This window comes from Pan troglodytes, chromosome 5 (assembly GCF_028858775.2).
Source record: "Pan troglodytes isolate AG18354 chromosome 5, NHGRI_mPanTro3-v2.0_pri, whole genome shotgun sequence".
NCBI classification, from domain to species: Eukaryota; Metazoa; Chordata; class Mammalia; order Primates; family Hominidae; genus Pan; species Pan troglodytes.
In genome coordinates, this window is record NC_072403.2 from 180,733,693 (window position 1) to 180,748,990 (window position 15,298).

The 15,298-nt window shown below is 48.3% G+C and overlaps 1 protein-coding gene across 4 annotated transcripts in view; it reads left to right on the plus strand.

Moving 5' to 3' along the window:
* Positions 1-13,470, plus strand: part of SMOC2 (SPARC related modular calcium binding 2) — a 225,152-nt gene extending 211,682 nt beyond the window's left edge. For 2 of the 4 annotated variants that reach the window (XM_024357524.3, XM_024357523.3), the window contains exons 12-13: positions 9,568-9,605; positions 11,897-13,470. In XM_024357524.3, the coding sequence (XP_024213292.1) occupies positions 9,568-9,605; positions 11,897-11,914 (56 nt within the window). In that variant the 3' untranslated portion in view covers positions 11,915-13,470. Of the gene's footprint in view, positions 1-9,567; positions 9,606-10,214; positions 10,705-11,896 lie in introns of those variants that run through there. The other 2 variants (XM_016956668.4, XM_024357522.3) reach the window with 2 other exon arrangements.
* Positions 13,471-15,298: the final 1,828 nt, after the last annotated feature.

Consider the following 15,298-nt stretch of genomic DNA (forward strand, 5'->3'; position numbering starts at 1 on the left):
AACCCTCCCGTGTTTGAAGCTCAGCTGTGAGACAGGGGCCCTTTGATCTGACCTGGACTGAGGGTTCCTGGAGGAGGCAGTGATCGTCGTCTGCCTCCTCTTCTCAGTGTCCTAGTGCTTGTCATGATAGTCACTCAGTGCTGTTCAACCAAATTAGGGCAAGCCTAGATCTGTGTCATGGCGATGCACTTCCTGCTAATTTCTCTGTGAAAAGTCCGCTCTGAAAAATTAAGCTTTAGTTTGAAGCTTTTTGTATAGGGTCTTTGTGGTTAATGCACGTCCTGCCGTCCTGATGATGTCTTTGCGGGAGAGCAGATGGCTGTACCTATGGCCGCCTCCGTTCGCTCTGTGTGCAGGAGGCTGCCCCCTGTGCTGGCCCGGCCATCCAATGAGGTCAGAGAGAATCCTCAGTTATGTTCAATGTTCTGTCTCCATCAAGGACTCTTTGGCAAGTGTGGGAGGAGCTGGCCTCTAATAAGACAAAAAAGAAAAGAAATCACTCTGGGCTGATCAACTGCAATGCATGAAGGCAGCAAATGCCCACTCACCACTGTGGGAAGAGGGGCACTAAACGTGCTGCCAAGGTCTGGCAAGGCTCATGATCCAATGTCCAATCCTACTTCATGGCTCAAGACCTCATTTCATTTTCACAGCCATCCTGAGGGGGACGAGGTCACAGACAGATGCTGCCATCCCTGACACTTGCAGACAAGGACACACAGGCACTGCAGTCATCAGCACTTTGATCTGAGTCTTCCTCAGCAGTGCTGCATGCAGCAAGGGCAGTGCTGTTGGAAATCGTCCACTCTGCTGGGCTACACTTGCTGTTAGGGCTCCTTCGCCCACACCGGCATACACCTGCAACCCTCCAGGCATTTGGATGGAAAACCAAGGATGCCTATTCTCAGTAGTTGCCCATGTGTGATTTCCCCCTTGCTTTTCCCTTTCTCTGTATTCAGCACCTGCCCATTGGGTTTCCTGGGCACTTCTCTCTTACTGCCACCTGATACTGCTTTTGGCTTCTTGGACTGGGACTGTGTCTTAGTCCATTTTGTGCTGCTATAACAGAACACCATGGATGGGATACCTTATGAACACAAACATATTAGCTTATGGGTCTAGAGGCTGGGCAGTCCAAGATTGTGGAATCAGCATCTGGTGAGGGCCTTTGTGCTGTGTCATCCCCAAATAGAAGGGCGAAGAGAGGGTGAGAAAGAGAGAGAGAGCAAGGGGGGCCAAACACATTCTTTCCTAGGAGCCCACTCCCAATATAATGGCATTCACCTATTCGTGAGGGAGAGTCCTCATGATGCAGACCTCTTAAACCTCCCAAAGCCTCTGTATTAGGGATTGAGTTTCCAGCACATGAACTTTGGGCTCACCTTCAGACCATAACAAGCTGCTTTCTTCACTTCCTGTGCTTTTTCTCTTATTTTGGTCCCTGCTCAGGATCCCAGAAGACAAGTGGTGTTTTGCTCTTTGAGACTTAAAACCTACAAGCAGGGTCCACATGGGAGGCCTGGGGGACTGATGGGGAGATGGAGAGCAGGTGGCTGCCAGATCTGCAGCTGGGGCCAGGGAACCATGGTGTCCCTCACCCCTGATGGTTCCACAGAGAGGGAAGATGAACACCCACCCAGTGATTCATGAAGGGAGCTGCTCACATTCTGCTGTTGCCCCATCTGCATGTGATGAGTGACACCTTGTGGCACCTGGGGGCTTCCTGTGTGGCTCCTCCTCTGTTACGGAAACCAGTCTCTGCATTTCTATAGAAGGCTAATTTTTATGGTCATAATGAGAAAATTAAGGATGGGTAGAGCCAAGTGTAGATCTGTTTCTAACTTTTAATCTTCTTCCATTCCTGGGTGGTGCAGGCTGGTCTTCTCTTTGCAAGGACTCCATCCTGTTAGCCGTTGTCAGGTGGCTTGAGTAGCACCTGAAACGTAAGCCACGCACGGCTTCTGCCCTCCTCAGCCTGGTGCTACAGGGTCATGTGGTCCATGGCCCTTGCTGGGGCAGATTCCTGTCTACTAATTTCTTCAATTAAACCAAAGTGAATGTTGACTCTTTGTAAGGGGGGTGGATGAGTTCCAGCAATTGGCGGGTTTTCAGGTAGAGTAATTGGGCCCAGAGCTGTGATTATGGTGACAGAATTTTGAAAATTTCGGGATCAAATGATTTCAAGATGGATCCACAGCAGTTAAGAAGATGTTCTGTTCTCCTGGAGGTCCTGCTCCTAAGCCACCCTTCCAGAGGAACCCATAGCTCCCCTCATCCTGCATCACCTGCAGGACACAGCTCAGACTGTGTGTGTGTGTGGAGTATGTGTATGTGTGGTGTGTGTGGTGTGTGTGTGTGGAGTGTGTGTATGTGTGGTGTGTGTGGTGTGTGTGTATGTGGTGTGTGTGTATGGTGTGTGTGTGTAAATATGGGGTGTGTGTGTCTATGGTGTGTGGAGGTGTGGTGTGTATGTGTGTGTGTGGCATGTGGGGTGTGTGTGTGAGTGGTGTGGTGTATGTATGTGTATAGCATGTGGTGTGTAAACACTAATACTGGCGCTCTGGGCTGGATCAAGCTCTGTTAGGGCAAATGTCTGGCATTCATCTATGTGTCCTACTATTTTAAAACAATGTATTGATAAGAATTTTGAGGTGTCATTTGGCAGACAGATCAGGAGACAATTGAAAAGATAATTTGTTACTCACAGATCCCAAGGAGAAGAGGCCATGCTGTGCTGTTGGGGGCCACATGTGAAGCACCAGGGTCAGCCAAGAGACAGAGGGAGCAAGGGACTGGCCCTGAGCCCTCATCATGATTTCCCAGGCAGGCTTGCCTATAAATGAGGTGGCCAGGTTATAGGCTGGGTGAGGGTGGAGGTTGTAGGGTTGGTGAGAGTGGAGGTTGTTGGCTGGTTGAGGGTGGAAGTTATAGTATTGGTGAGGGTGGAGGTTGTAGTATGGGTGAGCATGGAGGTTGTAGTATGGGTGAGGGTGGAGATTGTAGGGTTGGTGAGGGTGGAGGTTGTAGGTTGGGTGAGGGTAGAGGTTGTAGTTTGGGTGAGGGTGGAGGTTGTAGTATGGGTGAGGGTAGAGGTTGTAGGTTGGGTGAGGGTGGAGGTTGTAGGTTGGGTGAAGGTGAAGGTTGTTTGCTGGTTGAGGGTGGAGGTTGTATTGTGAGTGAGGGTGGAGGTTGTAGGCTGGGTAAGGGTAGAGGTTGTAGCTTGGATGAGGGTGGCGGTTGTAGGCTGGATGAGGGTGGAGGTTGTAGGTTGGGTGATGGTGGAGGTTATAGTATGGGTGAGGGTAGAGGTTTTAGGTTGGTGAGGATAGAGGTTGTAGGTTGGGTGAGGGTGGAGGTTGTTGGCTGGTTGATGGTGGAGGTTATACTATGGGTGAGGGTGGAGGTTTTTTGGTGATTGAGGGTGGAGGTTGTAGGCTGGGTAAGGGTAGATAGAGATTGTAGCTTGGATGAGGGTGGCGGTTGTAGGCTGGGTGAGGGTGGAGGTTGTAGGTTGGGTGATGGAGGTTATAGTATGGGTGAGGGTAGAGGTTTTAGGTTGGTGAGGGTAGAGATTGTAGGTTGGGTGAGGGTGGAGGTTGTTGGCTGGTTGATAGTGGAGGTTATAGTATGGGTGAGGGTGGAGGTTTGGTGATTGAGGGTGGAGGTTGTAGGCTAGGTGAGGGTAGAGTTTGTAGGTTGAGTGAGGGTGGAGGTTGTAGGTTGGGTGAGGTTGTAGAGGCTGGGTGAGGGTGTTGGTTGTTGTCTGGGTGAGAGTGGGGGTTGTAGGCTGGGTGAGGGTGGAGGTTGTAGGTTGGATAAGGGTGGAGGTTGTAGGTTGGGTGAGGATGGAGGTTGTTGGCTGGGTGAGGATGGAGGTTGTAGATTGAGTCAGGGTGGAGGTTGTAGGTTGGGTGAGGGTGGAGGTTGTAGGCTGAGTGAGGGTGGAGGTTGTAGGTTGGGTGAGGGTGGAGGTTGTAGGCTGAGTGAGGGTGGAGGTTGTAGGTTGGGTGAGGGTGGAGGTTGTAGGTTGGGTGAGGGTGGAGGTTGTTGGCTAGGTAAGGGCGGAGGTTGTAGGGTGTGTGAGGCTGGAGATTGTTGGCTGGATGAGGGTGGAGTTTGTAGGTTGGGTGAGGATGGAGGTTGTAGGTTGGGTTAGAGTGGAGGTTGTTGTCTGGGTGAGGGTGGAGGTTGTAGGTTGTGTGAGGATGGAGATTGTTGGCTGGATGAGGGTGGAGGTTGTAGGTTGGGTGAGGGTAGAGGTTGTAGGTTGGGTGAGGATGGAGGTTGTAGGTTGGGTGAGGTTGTAGATTATAGGTTGAGTGAGTGTGGAGGTTGTTGTCTGGGTGAGGATGGAGGTTGTTGGCTGGGTGAAGGTGGAGGTTGTAGGTTGAGTTAGGGTGGAGGTTGTAGGTTGGGTGAGGGTGGAGGTTGTAGGCTGAGTGAGGGTGGAGGTTGTAGGTTGGGTGAAGGTGAAGGTTGTTGGCTAGGTAAGGGTGGAGGTTGTAGGTTGTGTGAGGCTGGAGATTGTTGGCTGGATGAGGGTGGAGGTTGTAGGTTGGGTGAGGATGGAGGTTGTAGGTTGGGTGAGGGTGGAGGTTGTAGGTTGGGTGAGGGTGGAGGTTGTAGGTTGGGTGAGGGTGGAGGTTGTTGGCTAGGTAAGGGTGGAGGTTGTAGGTAGGGTGAGGGTGGAGGTTGTAGGCTGAGTGAGGGTGGAGGTTGTAGGTTGGGTGAGGGTGGAGGTTGTAGGTTGGGTGAGGGTGGAGGTTGTTGGCTAGGTAAGGGTGGAGGTTGTAGGTTGTGTGAGGCTGGAGATTGTTGGCTGGATGAGGGTGGAGTTTGTAGGTTGGGTGAGGATGGAGGTTGTAGGTTGGGTTAGGGTGGAGGTTGTTGTCTGGGTGAGGGTGGAGGTTGTAGGTTGTGTGAGGATGGAGATTGTTGGCTGGATGAGGGTGGAGGTTGTAGGTTGGGTGAGGGTGGAGGTTGTAGGCTGGATGAGGGTAGAGGTCGTAGGTTGGGTGAGGGTGGAGGTTGTAGGCTGAGTGAGGGTGGAGGTTGTAGGTTGGGTGAGGATGGAGGTTGTAGGTTGGGTGAGGGTGGAGGTTGTAGGTTGGGTGAGGGTAGAGGTTGTAGGCTGGGTGAGGATGGAGGTTGTAGGTTGGGTGAGGTTGTAGATTATAGGCTGAGTGAGGGTGGAGGTTGTAGGCTGAGTGAGGGTGGAGGTTGTAGATTGGGTGAGGGTGGAGGTTGTTGACTGGGTAAGGGTGGAGGTTGTAGGTTGTGTGAGGATGGAGATTGTTGGCTGGCTGAGGGTGGAGGTTGCAGGTTGGCTGAGGTTGGAGGTTGTAGGCTGAGTGAGGGTGGAGGTTGTAGGTTGGGTGAGGTTGTAGATTAGAGGCTGAGTGAGAGTGGAGGTTGTTGTCTGGGTGAGGGTGGAGGTTTTAGGCTGGGCGAGGGTGGAGGTTGTAGGTTGGGTGAGGTTGTAGATTAGAGGCTGAGTGAGGGTGGAGGTTGTAGGCTGGGTGAGGGTGGAGGTTGTAGGTTGGCCTGAATAGGAAAGGCTGCTCCTCACTGTCTCTGGGGATGGGCTAACTCTGAGAGGGCAGCCTCTTCAGCCTCTTCAGATGTCAAAGCATTAGATAAAGAAAATGAAAGTCATGGTTAATACACCCACTCTCCAAGGAACTGGCCCATGGATTGGGTTCTGATAGAAGGATATGAGTCCCTCATGGGCAAGCTAAATCCCCTAGATAATCTCTTTGGAAGGTGGCAGCACCATACAGACAACTGTTGTGAGCCGTGTGTCCTGATTTCAAAAGCTTGTCAGTTCCTTCTAGGACTGGTCCACATTGCTCTCTGCAAAGGCTGAGCAGGACCCTGGTGTTGAAGGATACATGGAGTTCTCAGTAGCGCTGGGAGAAAGCTCTGGGAGGAAATGTTTTTTCATTGCATATATTGATAGACTGAAATGAAGGTAACTTTTATGAGTCATGACCTTCCATGGGTCATGCTTCATGCAAGTGACTACAGAATCGCGATGGCTTAGGACCCAAGCGTTTCCTTCTGGTTCACATAGCATAGAGGCTCTGGGTTGCCACCATGCCACCCTGGGCGGGAAGGCAGGTTCAGCGCAGGTCAGCACAGGTCTTGGGAAGATGTGGCAGAGAAGCATGAGAGGCTGAGACACTCGCACAGCCACAAGGGAGGTGGATGCTCAGAGATGGAGCCTCTCAGCCTCCCACCTTCCAAAGGCCCGAGCCGCAGTGTGGGGCAGGGAAGGGGCATGGATGGGCTGGAGTGCTTAGCCCCTGGCGAGGAAGAATGGATGGATATTGGAGCACAACGCGATCTCTTCTGATGCCATCGTCTTAGGTGAAAAGTTTAAATTGCTGCAGAAGTTAGAGTTCTCTTCTTTAGATCCCTCTGAATAATCTGATATGTCTCATTTTTACTGTCTTCTTAGTAATCAAGAAGAAAGCATATGATCACTCCTAGCAAAATAAACTGCAGTTTGGCAAAAGAGGCAATTTGGTCATGGTCAAAAATGAACATTGTGGTCTTGGATACGTATTTAGCTGATTTTGCAGCCCTTTCATTTTCCTTACAGAATTTTTCTTTTTTTTTTTGACTTAAAAAAATTCATTATCAGTTATATGTTTTCTACCCTGTATAGTTTGTAATAGTGAAAAGTCAGAAAAACCTAAAGATCCAGGAAGAAATTAGTGAGAACATTCTAAATATCCACACTGTTGCTAAGTTTTTTTTGTTTCCTATATTTTTGCTCACTACTGAACAATGCGCTTTTTATTCTAAAAAATATGAGAAATCAGCCGGGCATGGTAGCTCATGCCTGTAATCCCAGCACCTTGAGAGGCCGAGGCCACAAGATCAGGAGATCAAGACCATCCTGGCCAACATGGTGAAACCCCGTCTCTACTAAAAATACAATAATTAGCTGGGTGTGGTGGTGTGAGCCTGTAATCCCAGCTACTTGGGAGGCTGAGGCAGGAAAATTGCTTGAACCAGGGAGTTGGAGGTTGCAGTGAGCTGAGATCGCGCCACTGCACTCCATCCTGGGTGGTAGAGTGAGACCCTATCCAACCTCCCCCCCAAAAAAAGAATATTAGTGTTTTTTTATAACTTTAATCTACAGCTACTTCTTTTTATAACTTTAATCTACAGCTACTTCTAACTCCCAGGGAAAATTCTATTAATCAGCAAGCAATACAAAAAAACCTGGCAATTGTTGAATAGCCAAATTGGCTCAGAATAGATTCAAAGTATCACTCCAATAGTATTTGAATTTGAACCGTTGGCTGAAAAGCCTATTTTTTTTCCTGTAAAGTAGTCATTCCAGGCAAGACAAGTAGAGGAACAGCAGCACTCATTTTGGCACTTAGACCATTAAAACCAACTATTTAAAAAAATCATAGATTTAGCCACTGCTCGATGTTTTTGCAATTTACCTAATAGGCTTGTTTTTCACCTTTTCATACTCTGTTTCTATTTGCGTTATGGCAAGGGAAGACAGTTTGAAAATAGAGAAATTTTGCTCTTTACTCCATGTTTTTTATTGAGTGGATAGAAATCAACAGTTAATCAAGGAATATGGGATGAAGGATGCTTCTCTCATCTATTGATTCATTTGAAAACTATTGACCAAGTACTTTCTGCTCTAGATATTGACAGAATAACAGTAAACACGCAGGAATGTGTGTCTCTTTAAGGCTTATACTTTGGTGTGGAAGCGAGTCATCAGATAAATAAGAAACCCCACAGCACGATAGGGGTTGCTTGTGGAGGAGGCAGAAGGGAAGGTCAGGAGGGCTGGAACATTAGATGGGGACAGGGAGGAGGCCCTGCAAGGTGCGAGTGAGTGGAGACTGGAGGAGCAGAGGAGAACCAAGGGCCGTCGGGTAGAGGGCAGCCTGCAGAGGACAGCAGGAACGCCATGCCCAGCAAGCCCCAGGGGTGGGGAGAAGTCGGGCACTGGAGAGGAACAGGCATCCGGAGTGATGTGATGCCACATGGGTGGACGGGGCAGAGCCCACCCTGCCTCCAGCATAGCCCAGAAGCCTCTGGCTGCTTCTCTGAGTGAGGCCGTTGGAAGGTTTGGGTGGAATGTTTTAGAGGACCTCTGGTTTCCATGTTTGTGTAGACAACAGATGGGAAGGGCTGAAGGAGGAGAGTGGTGAGTTGTCTGCTCGGGTCCACGTGGGAGAGGTGGGCGGTTCCGGCCACGGAGCAGCCTGTGCGAGGAGTGTCGGGCTCTGGATAGACTTTGGGTGTAGAGCCTGAGGGATTTGCTCCCAGGTGAGATGAGGAAGGTAGGAGAAGAGAGGCGTGATCGTGACTCCCAAAGTTTGCCCTGAGCAGCTCAAGAATGGGGTTACTGTGTCCTGAGGATGGAATACATCAGAAAGTAGGTTTGCAAGGGAAGATAATGAGTCCAGTTGGGTCCTGTTTCTTTTGAGCTGCCTATTGAATGAAACTCCACATGGAGATAACGAAGTTGGATCTGATAATCTGGACTGAGGAGAGAAAGAGGTCCATGCTGAAGATTACAGCAGTTTGTATCCTTGGGAGCTGTCAGGAAATAGAGAGTATTTAAAACCCTGAGGCCAACTGAGCCCACCAGTGAGTGGGTGAAGATAGGAAAGGGATGAGGATGCTGGAGCCCCTGGGGTGCTTCCCAGGGGTTTCCATGGAGATGCAAGCGTGGAAGCTGAGCTGAGAGCAGGAAGGAGACTTTCCCAGGAAGCTCCGCTGTGCAGAGGGCGGTGAAGCCAGGAGACAGACAGCACAGCTCCCTCGGGCTTTGACTCTACTCGAAGCTTTGAAAAAAACTATTTTGAGCCAAACACGTTCATCTCTCCTGATTTTAATATAGAAGCAAAAGACTTCAAAGAGCTCTTGTTGGGGCATTGCTGATGGCTTTGCTCCCGGCACCCCAGGGACGTGAATCCCCCGCCTTCTGGGGAAAGGTTGAGAAACATCTAGAATTCAGCTCTCCAGGGAAGGTGGATTTACCTTAGAGCTTGGGGTAAAGTAAAACATTCTTCTAAGGCTGGACTAGAGAATCTGTATTGTTAGAAAGTACTTACATAGTTACTTTCATGATCCAGTACTCATAATTTGTGTTAAATGTATATATAGTTAGCTCTTCTGTGGATTCAAGCAAACTTGCATCAAAAATGCTCAGAGAAAGAAAAGATGCAAATAAAAAAATGTAGTATAGCAAGTATTTACACAGCATTTACATTGCATTAAGCATTATAAGTAGTCTACAGATGATTTAAAGTATATAGGAGGTGTTCAGATTATATTAAAATATTACATGATAATATATAAGAAGCTTGAGAATTGGAGGATTTTGATATGCAGGGGTTCTGGAACCAATCCCTTCTGGATACTGAGGAATGACTGTATGTGGTTTTTTTCATGTAAATGAGTTTGCCAATTGATAACACCTTCCTAAAGTGATGTGGACTCCTTCCTGAAATTGTGTTGAACCTTTCATTAAATAATGAGTCTCTGATTTTTAATAATATCTTTTTTTTTTCCTGCTAGCCCCCAGAGGTAATGCTGAAAGTACGTCTAATAGACAGGTAAGTATGTTTATATTTTACTCTTAACCATTTCGTTTTTAAATTATAAACAATAAAAATTCAGAGTTATGTAGATTTGCAATGGCCAGTACCTTCCAAGAAAATAAATAATTCAAGGGAGGCAAGCCTACTGACTACACCCTGTGGGGACTAAAGCAGCCTTGCCGAATTCTATCCGAAATCACCAACTTGTTTGAAAAAAGTTTATTATTTGAACTTTCATTTATTAAGAAAAATTTCTGAGTTCCCTTGTTTGGTAGATTTTTTTTTTTTTTTTTTTTTTTTTTTTTAAGAGAAGGGGTTCTGCCATGCTGCCCAGGCTAGTTTCCAACTTATAGGCTCAAGCAATCCACCTGGGATTACAGGCATGCGCCACGGTACCCGGCTGAATTTTTTCAAGCAATTGTCTGAGTGTTTGTAATTTGGTTCCTCCATTTTGTCAGGGAGGTTGCAGGAACAGGAGGCATCCTCCATAAGCAGGTGCATTTCTGCTTCTTTTGGGGTCCCAGCAAGACAAGTGTTGGGCTCCAAAAGGGGCTTTCGGCTCCTGCTGTGTGTTCACAAACATGTGTTGTGTTTCTGGCTCTCCCTCTCAATTTGCAAGTAAAGGATGCAATGGTGGTGTCCTCCAGCCCCAAAGCCACAACCCATCGCAAGTCAAGAACATTTTCCAGAAGATAAGCATGAGTGGGTTCATGTCTCTCTCCTTCAAAGCCAGGACAAAATCCCCACTTCTTTGCTGCCACGAGTCAATTTGTGATTTATTTTGTCTGCACCTGTTTGATGCCAGGTCGACATTTCCTAAGGCAAGCCCCTGTATTTGTTGTGGTTTTAAGTGGAGACGGCCAGCACACACCTTGGATGTAATTTAAAACCATTTCCTGAGGAAAGATGTGTGATCTGCTTTCCTTTGTTTAGCAAATGTTTATGGTTTTAACTTTAAATCTCACCGCAAATCACTTACACTTGAAAACAGGGCTGGTCTGAAAGTAATTACCCTCCCTGAGTGCCAAGACCTCCAGAAGTTGTTTTCATTCGCGAATGGCAATCACTGTACTCATGCGCTCCACGCATCTTAAATAAACTCAGTTCAAAGCACACGCCTCCTGCTTCAGCTCTTTTTTCCAAAAAGAGAAACAGAAGCAGTTTCCCCCTCCTTTTATAGTGCCTGCGTGGACACGCGGACCTCCATGCCTTTCATGCTGTGGCTATTTCAGCAAACTACGATATTGGGATGATCCTAACGGGCAAGCCAGCTGCGGCTCCTACCGGCCGTGGCCATTGAAGGCCACCATGTTGCTTTGAAACATCTCAAAGAATAACATAGTGCCAGCCAGCAAGGGTTTCACTATATGCATGACCCAGACAGGAACTATCAAAAGAAGGGATCACGGGAAGGTGCATGATGCTAACGTGGAATCCAGAGGAGCTCTTTCCTGATCTCTTCAACTTCCGCTGCCACTCCAGAGTCATCAGAGCTTATATTAAATAAGTTGAAATGTTAGTCCACCGTCTCCTCCTGCAATCCTAACCATCTTTTGAGACTGTTAGAATACTTTGACGGGTTGTCTTTATGTACAACTAATTTAAACCTCAAGTTTAGTGTAGGAGATGGGTTTGCCTTCTCACCTCTTCAGATCTTTATCAAGGGGAATAAAAGCCAACCCAGAAACCTCCTAAACTTTAAAATTTAATTATTTGAAATAATAAAACAGAAGAAGGGATCAACATTTGTCGGAATTGGCACTCTTGGAAAACTAAGTCTAGGAGATCATATATTGCTTTTTTTTTTCATTCTAAATTACTTTTAATTGAAAGTCAAGATGCTGAGTTACAGTTATCATTTATAATAAGCAAACTTTTTAAGTTGGATTTCTTCTTAAAGAGGCAAAATAGTGAACAAAAAAGATAAAAATGAAAATTAAGAATCAACTATGCCTTTATCAAATTTGAAGCATAAGTTATACTATTAAAATTATTTTTGTATAATCAAGGTGATAAGACATTCTGGAAAACATTTAATGTATTTAGTACTTAGAATACTTATGGCGGATGTTACTTTTTTGAAACGATATATTTTTCCCAATGTTTCTATCATGTCAAGGAAGGAAACTGTTAAGAAGTTACCAGTGTCCAAAATGTCTTCATCGTTTCTTACTCATCCTTACACCTCACATGACCTGCCCAGCCCTCTTTGGTTCAGTTCATTCCCAGAAGCCAAGCCTTAGTCTTCACAGATGAGCGACGCACACCTCTGAATATAATGTCTCTTTTTTGTTTTTCCTTTTCAGCCAAGGAAACAAGGATAAATGGCTCATACACCAAAGGCAGTTCCTAGACACATGGGAAATTTCCCTCACCAAAGAGCAATTAAGAAAACAAAAACAGAAACACATAGTATTTGCACTTTGTACTTTAAATGTAAATTCACTTTGTAGAAATGAGCTATTTAAACAGACTGTTTTAATCTGTGAAAATGGAGAGCTGGCTTCAGAAAATTAATCACATACAATGTATGTGTCCTCTTTTGACCTTGGAAATCTGTATGTGGTGGAGAAGTATTTGAATGCATTTAGGCTTAATTTCTTCGCCTTCCACATGTTAACAGTAGAGCTCTAGGCACTCCGGCTGCAATCGTATGGCTTTCTCTAACCCCTGCAGTCACTTCCAGATGGCTGTGCTTACAGCATTGTGGAATCATGTTGGAAGCTCCACATGTCCATGGAAGTTTGTGATGTACGGCTGACCCTACAGGCAGTTAACATGCATGGGCTGGTTTGTTTCTTGGGATTTTCTGTTAGTTTGTCTTGTTTTGCTTTCCAGAGATCTTGCTCATGCAATGAATCACGCAACCACTAAAGCTATCCAGTTAAGTACAGGTAGTTCCCCTGGAGGAAATAATAATTTCAAACTGTCGTTGGTGTGATGCTTTGGCTCAAAGGATCTTTGCTTTTCCATTTTAAGCTTCTGTTTGAGTTTTGCCCTGGGGCTTGAATGAGTCCTAGAGAGTCGTTCCTGATGGTGGGAGGCTGCCTAGGAGGCAGTAAATCCAGTCACAGTGCCTAGGAGGGGCCCATCCTTCCAAAATGTAAATCCAGTCGCGGTGTGACCGAGCTGGCTAACAGGCTTGTCTGCCTGGTTTTCCTCCTACACGTGGACATTATTCTCCTGATCCTCCTACCTGGTCCACCCCAGGGCTACCGGAAGGTAAAATCTTCACCTGAACCAATTATGAGCAGTCTCCTTACTGAAGGTACAGCCGGATACATGGTGCCCCCGGGGCTGGTGTTGGCAGCCGGGGGGAGGTGCATGAGGGTCCCCACGGTCCCTTTCTGCTTTTCTGAATGCATCAAGGGTACGAGAACTTGCCAATGGGAAATTCATCCGAGTGGCACTGGCAGAGAAGTATAGGAGTGGAATGCCCACACAGTGACCAACGGAACTGGTCTGCGTGCATAACCAGCTGCCACCCTCAGGCCTGGGCCCCAGAGCTCAGGGCACCCAGTGTCTTAAGGAACCGTTTGGAGGACAGTCTGAGAGCAGGAACTTCAAGTTGTGATTCTATCTCGGCTCAGACTTTTGGTTGGAAAAAGATCTTCATGGCCCCAAATCCCCTGAGACATGCCTTGTAGAATGATTTTGTGATGTTGTGATATGCTTGTGGAGCATCGCGTAAGGCTTCTTGCTTATTTAAACTGTGCAAGGTAAAAATCAAGCCTTTGGAGCCACAGAACCAGCTCAAGTACATGCCAATGTTGTTTAAGAAACAGTTATGATCCTAAACTTTTTGGATAATCTTTTATATTTCTGACCTTTGAATTTAATCATTTTTCTTAGATTAAAATAAAATATGCTATTGAAACTATATTAGTCTTTTATTTTCCAGCTAATTGCAGACTTCGATCATTGCTTAATTGTACAAGTGTCCACTGGAAGGGAGGGAAAGGTGAGGGCTCTGGGCAGAAAGAATTGGAACCCTGGCTGTGTCCCTGAGTGCTGTGTGACTTTCGACATGACCCCTCAGCTCCCCCTCTGGGATGCGGGGATGCTGGTGGTATGAATGAACCTCCTCCTTCCACACATGGGAAGAGAATTATGTGAGTTGTTAATGTATGTAAAGTGCTTGGAACCTGCACCCCAGGTGTGCCACGTACATGTGTTTGCCCTGACCATGTGGAAGGTCATCTGCCCGTGAGGCTTAAGTCCACACTGCCCAGTGCTGCTGACATCACCCAATGCTAAGGGAAACTTCAGAAGAAACGAAAAGAGTGCCTTATTTTGATTAAAGCTGGTGGCCGGGCACAGTGGCTCACGCCTATACTCCCAGCACTTTGGGAGGCTGAGGCAGGTGGATCATTTGAGGTCAGGAGTTTGAGACCAGCCTGGCCAATCTGGTGAAACCCCATCTCTACTAAAAATACAAAAATTAGCTGGACATCGTGGCGGGTGCCTGCAATCCCAGCTACTTATGAGGCTGAGGCAGGAGAATCACTTGAACCTGAGAGGGGGAGATTGCAGTGACCCGAGATCACACCACTGCACTCCAGCCTGGGCAATAGACCAAGACTCAGTCTCAAAAAAAAAAATAAAAATAAATGTTAAAAAAAGCTGGTGCTTTTCTCCAAGTTATACAACTAGAAGCCTGAGCCCACTCCTCGCATTCCCCTCCCCCACACCCTGCATCCCCCACACACCTAGCATTCCCCTCCCCCACTCCTGCTGTCCCCCTCCCCCACACCTGCTGTCACCCTCCCCCACACCGTCATCCCCCTCCCCCACACCCCACATCCCCACCAACCTTGCATTCCCCTCCCCCACACCCTGCGTCCCCCCTCACACCTCACATCCCCCCCAACACCCCGCGTCTCCCTCCCCCACACCCTGCATCCCCCCCACTCCTCGTGTTCCCCTCCCCCACACCCCGCGTCCCCGTCCTCCACACCCCGCGTCCCCCTCCCCCACACCCTACGTCCCCCTCCCCCACGCCCCCTCCCCCACACCGCAGGTCCCCCTCCCCAACACCCTGCATCACCTCCCTCACGCCTGCTGTCACCCTCCCCCACACCGTCATCCCCCTCCCCCACACCCCACATCCCCACCAACCTCACATTCCTCCCCCACACCCCACGTCTCCCTCCCCCACACCCTGCATCCCCCACACCCTGCATCCCCCCACTCCTCGCATTCCCCTCCCCCACACCCCACGTCCCCGTCCTCCACACCCCGTGTCCCCCTCCCCCACACCCTACGTCCCCCTCCCCCACACCCCACGCCCCCCTCCCCCACACCCCAGGTCCCCCTCCCCCACACCCTGCATCCCCCACACCCCGCGTCCCCGTCCTCCACACCCCACGTCCCCCTCCCCCACACCCCACGCCCCCCACAACATCCTGCGTCCCCCTCCCCCGCACCGGCATCCCTGCCTCGCTTAGGCCCTGGTGTTTTCCTGGGACTGTTGTGGTAGCATCTTAACGGGACACACTTCCTCCAGGATTCGTTACTGCCTCCTGGTCCTGGTAAGTTCCCCCAGCCCACCCCAACCCCACACACAATTTTCCTTCTATTCAGAAAAAAAGTGATCTTTGTAAAACTGTCTTAGCATTGGCCATGACAATTGTGCAGTAAAGACAGTGCTGTGAAGGGCATTAGCAGAGGGCTGCTGTCAGGGAAAGCTCGAGCGGAGGTGGAGCTTC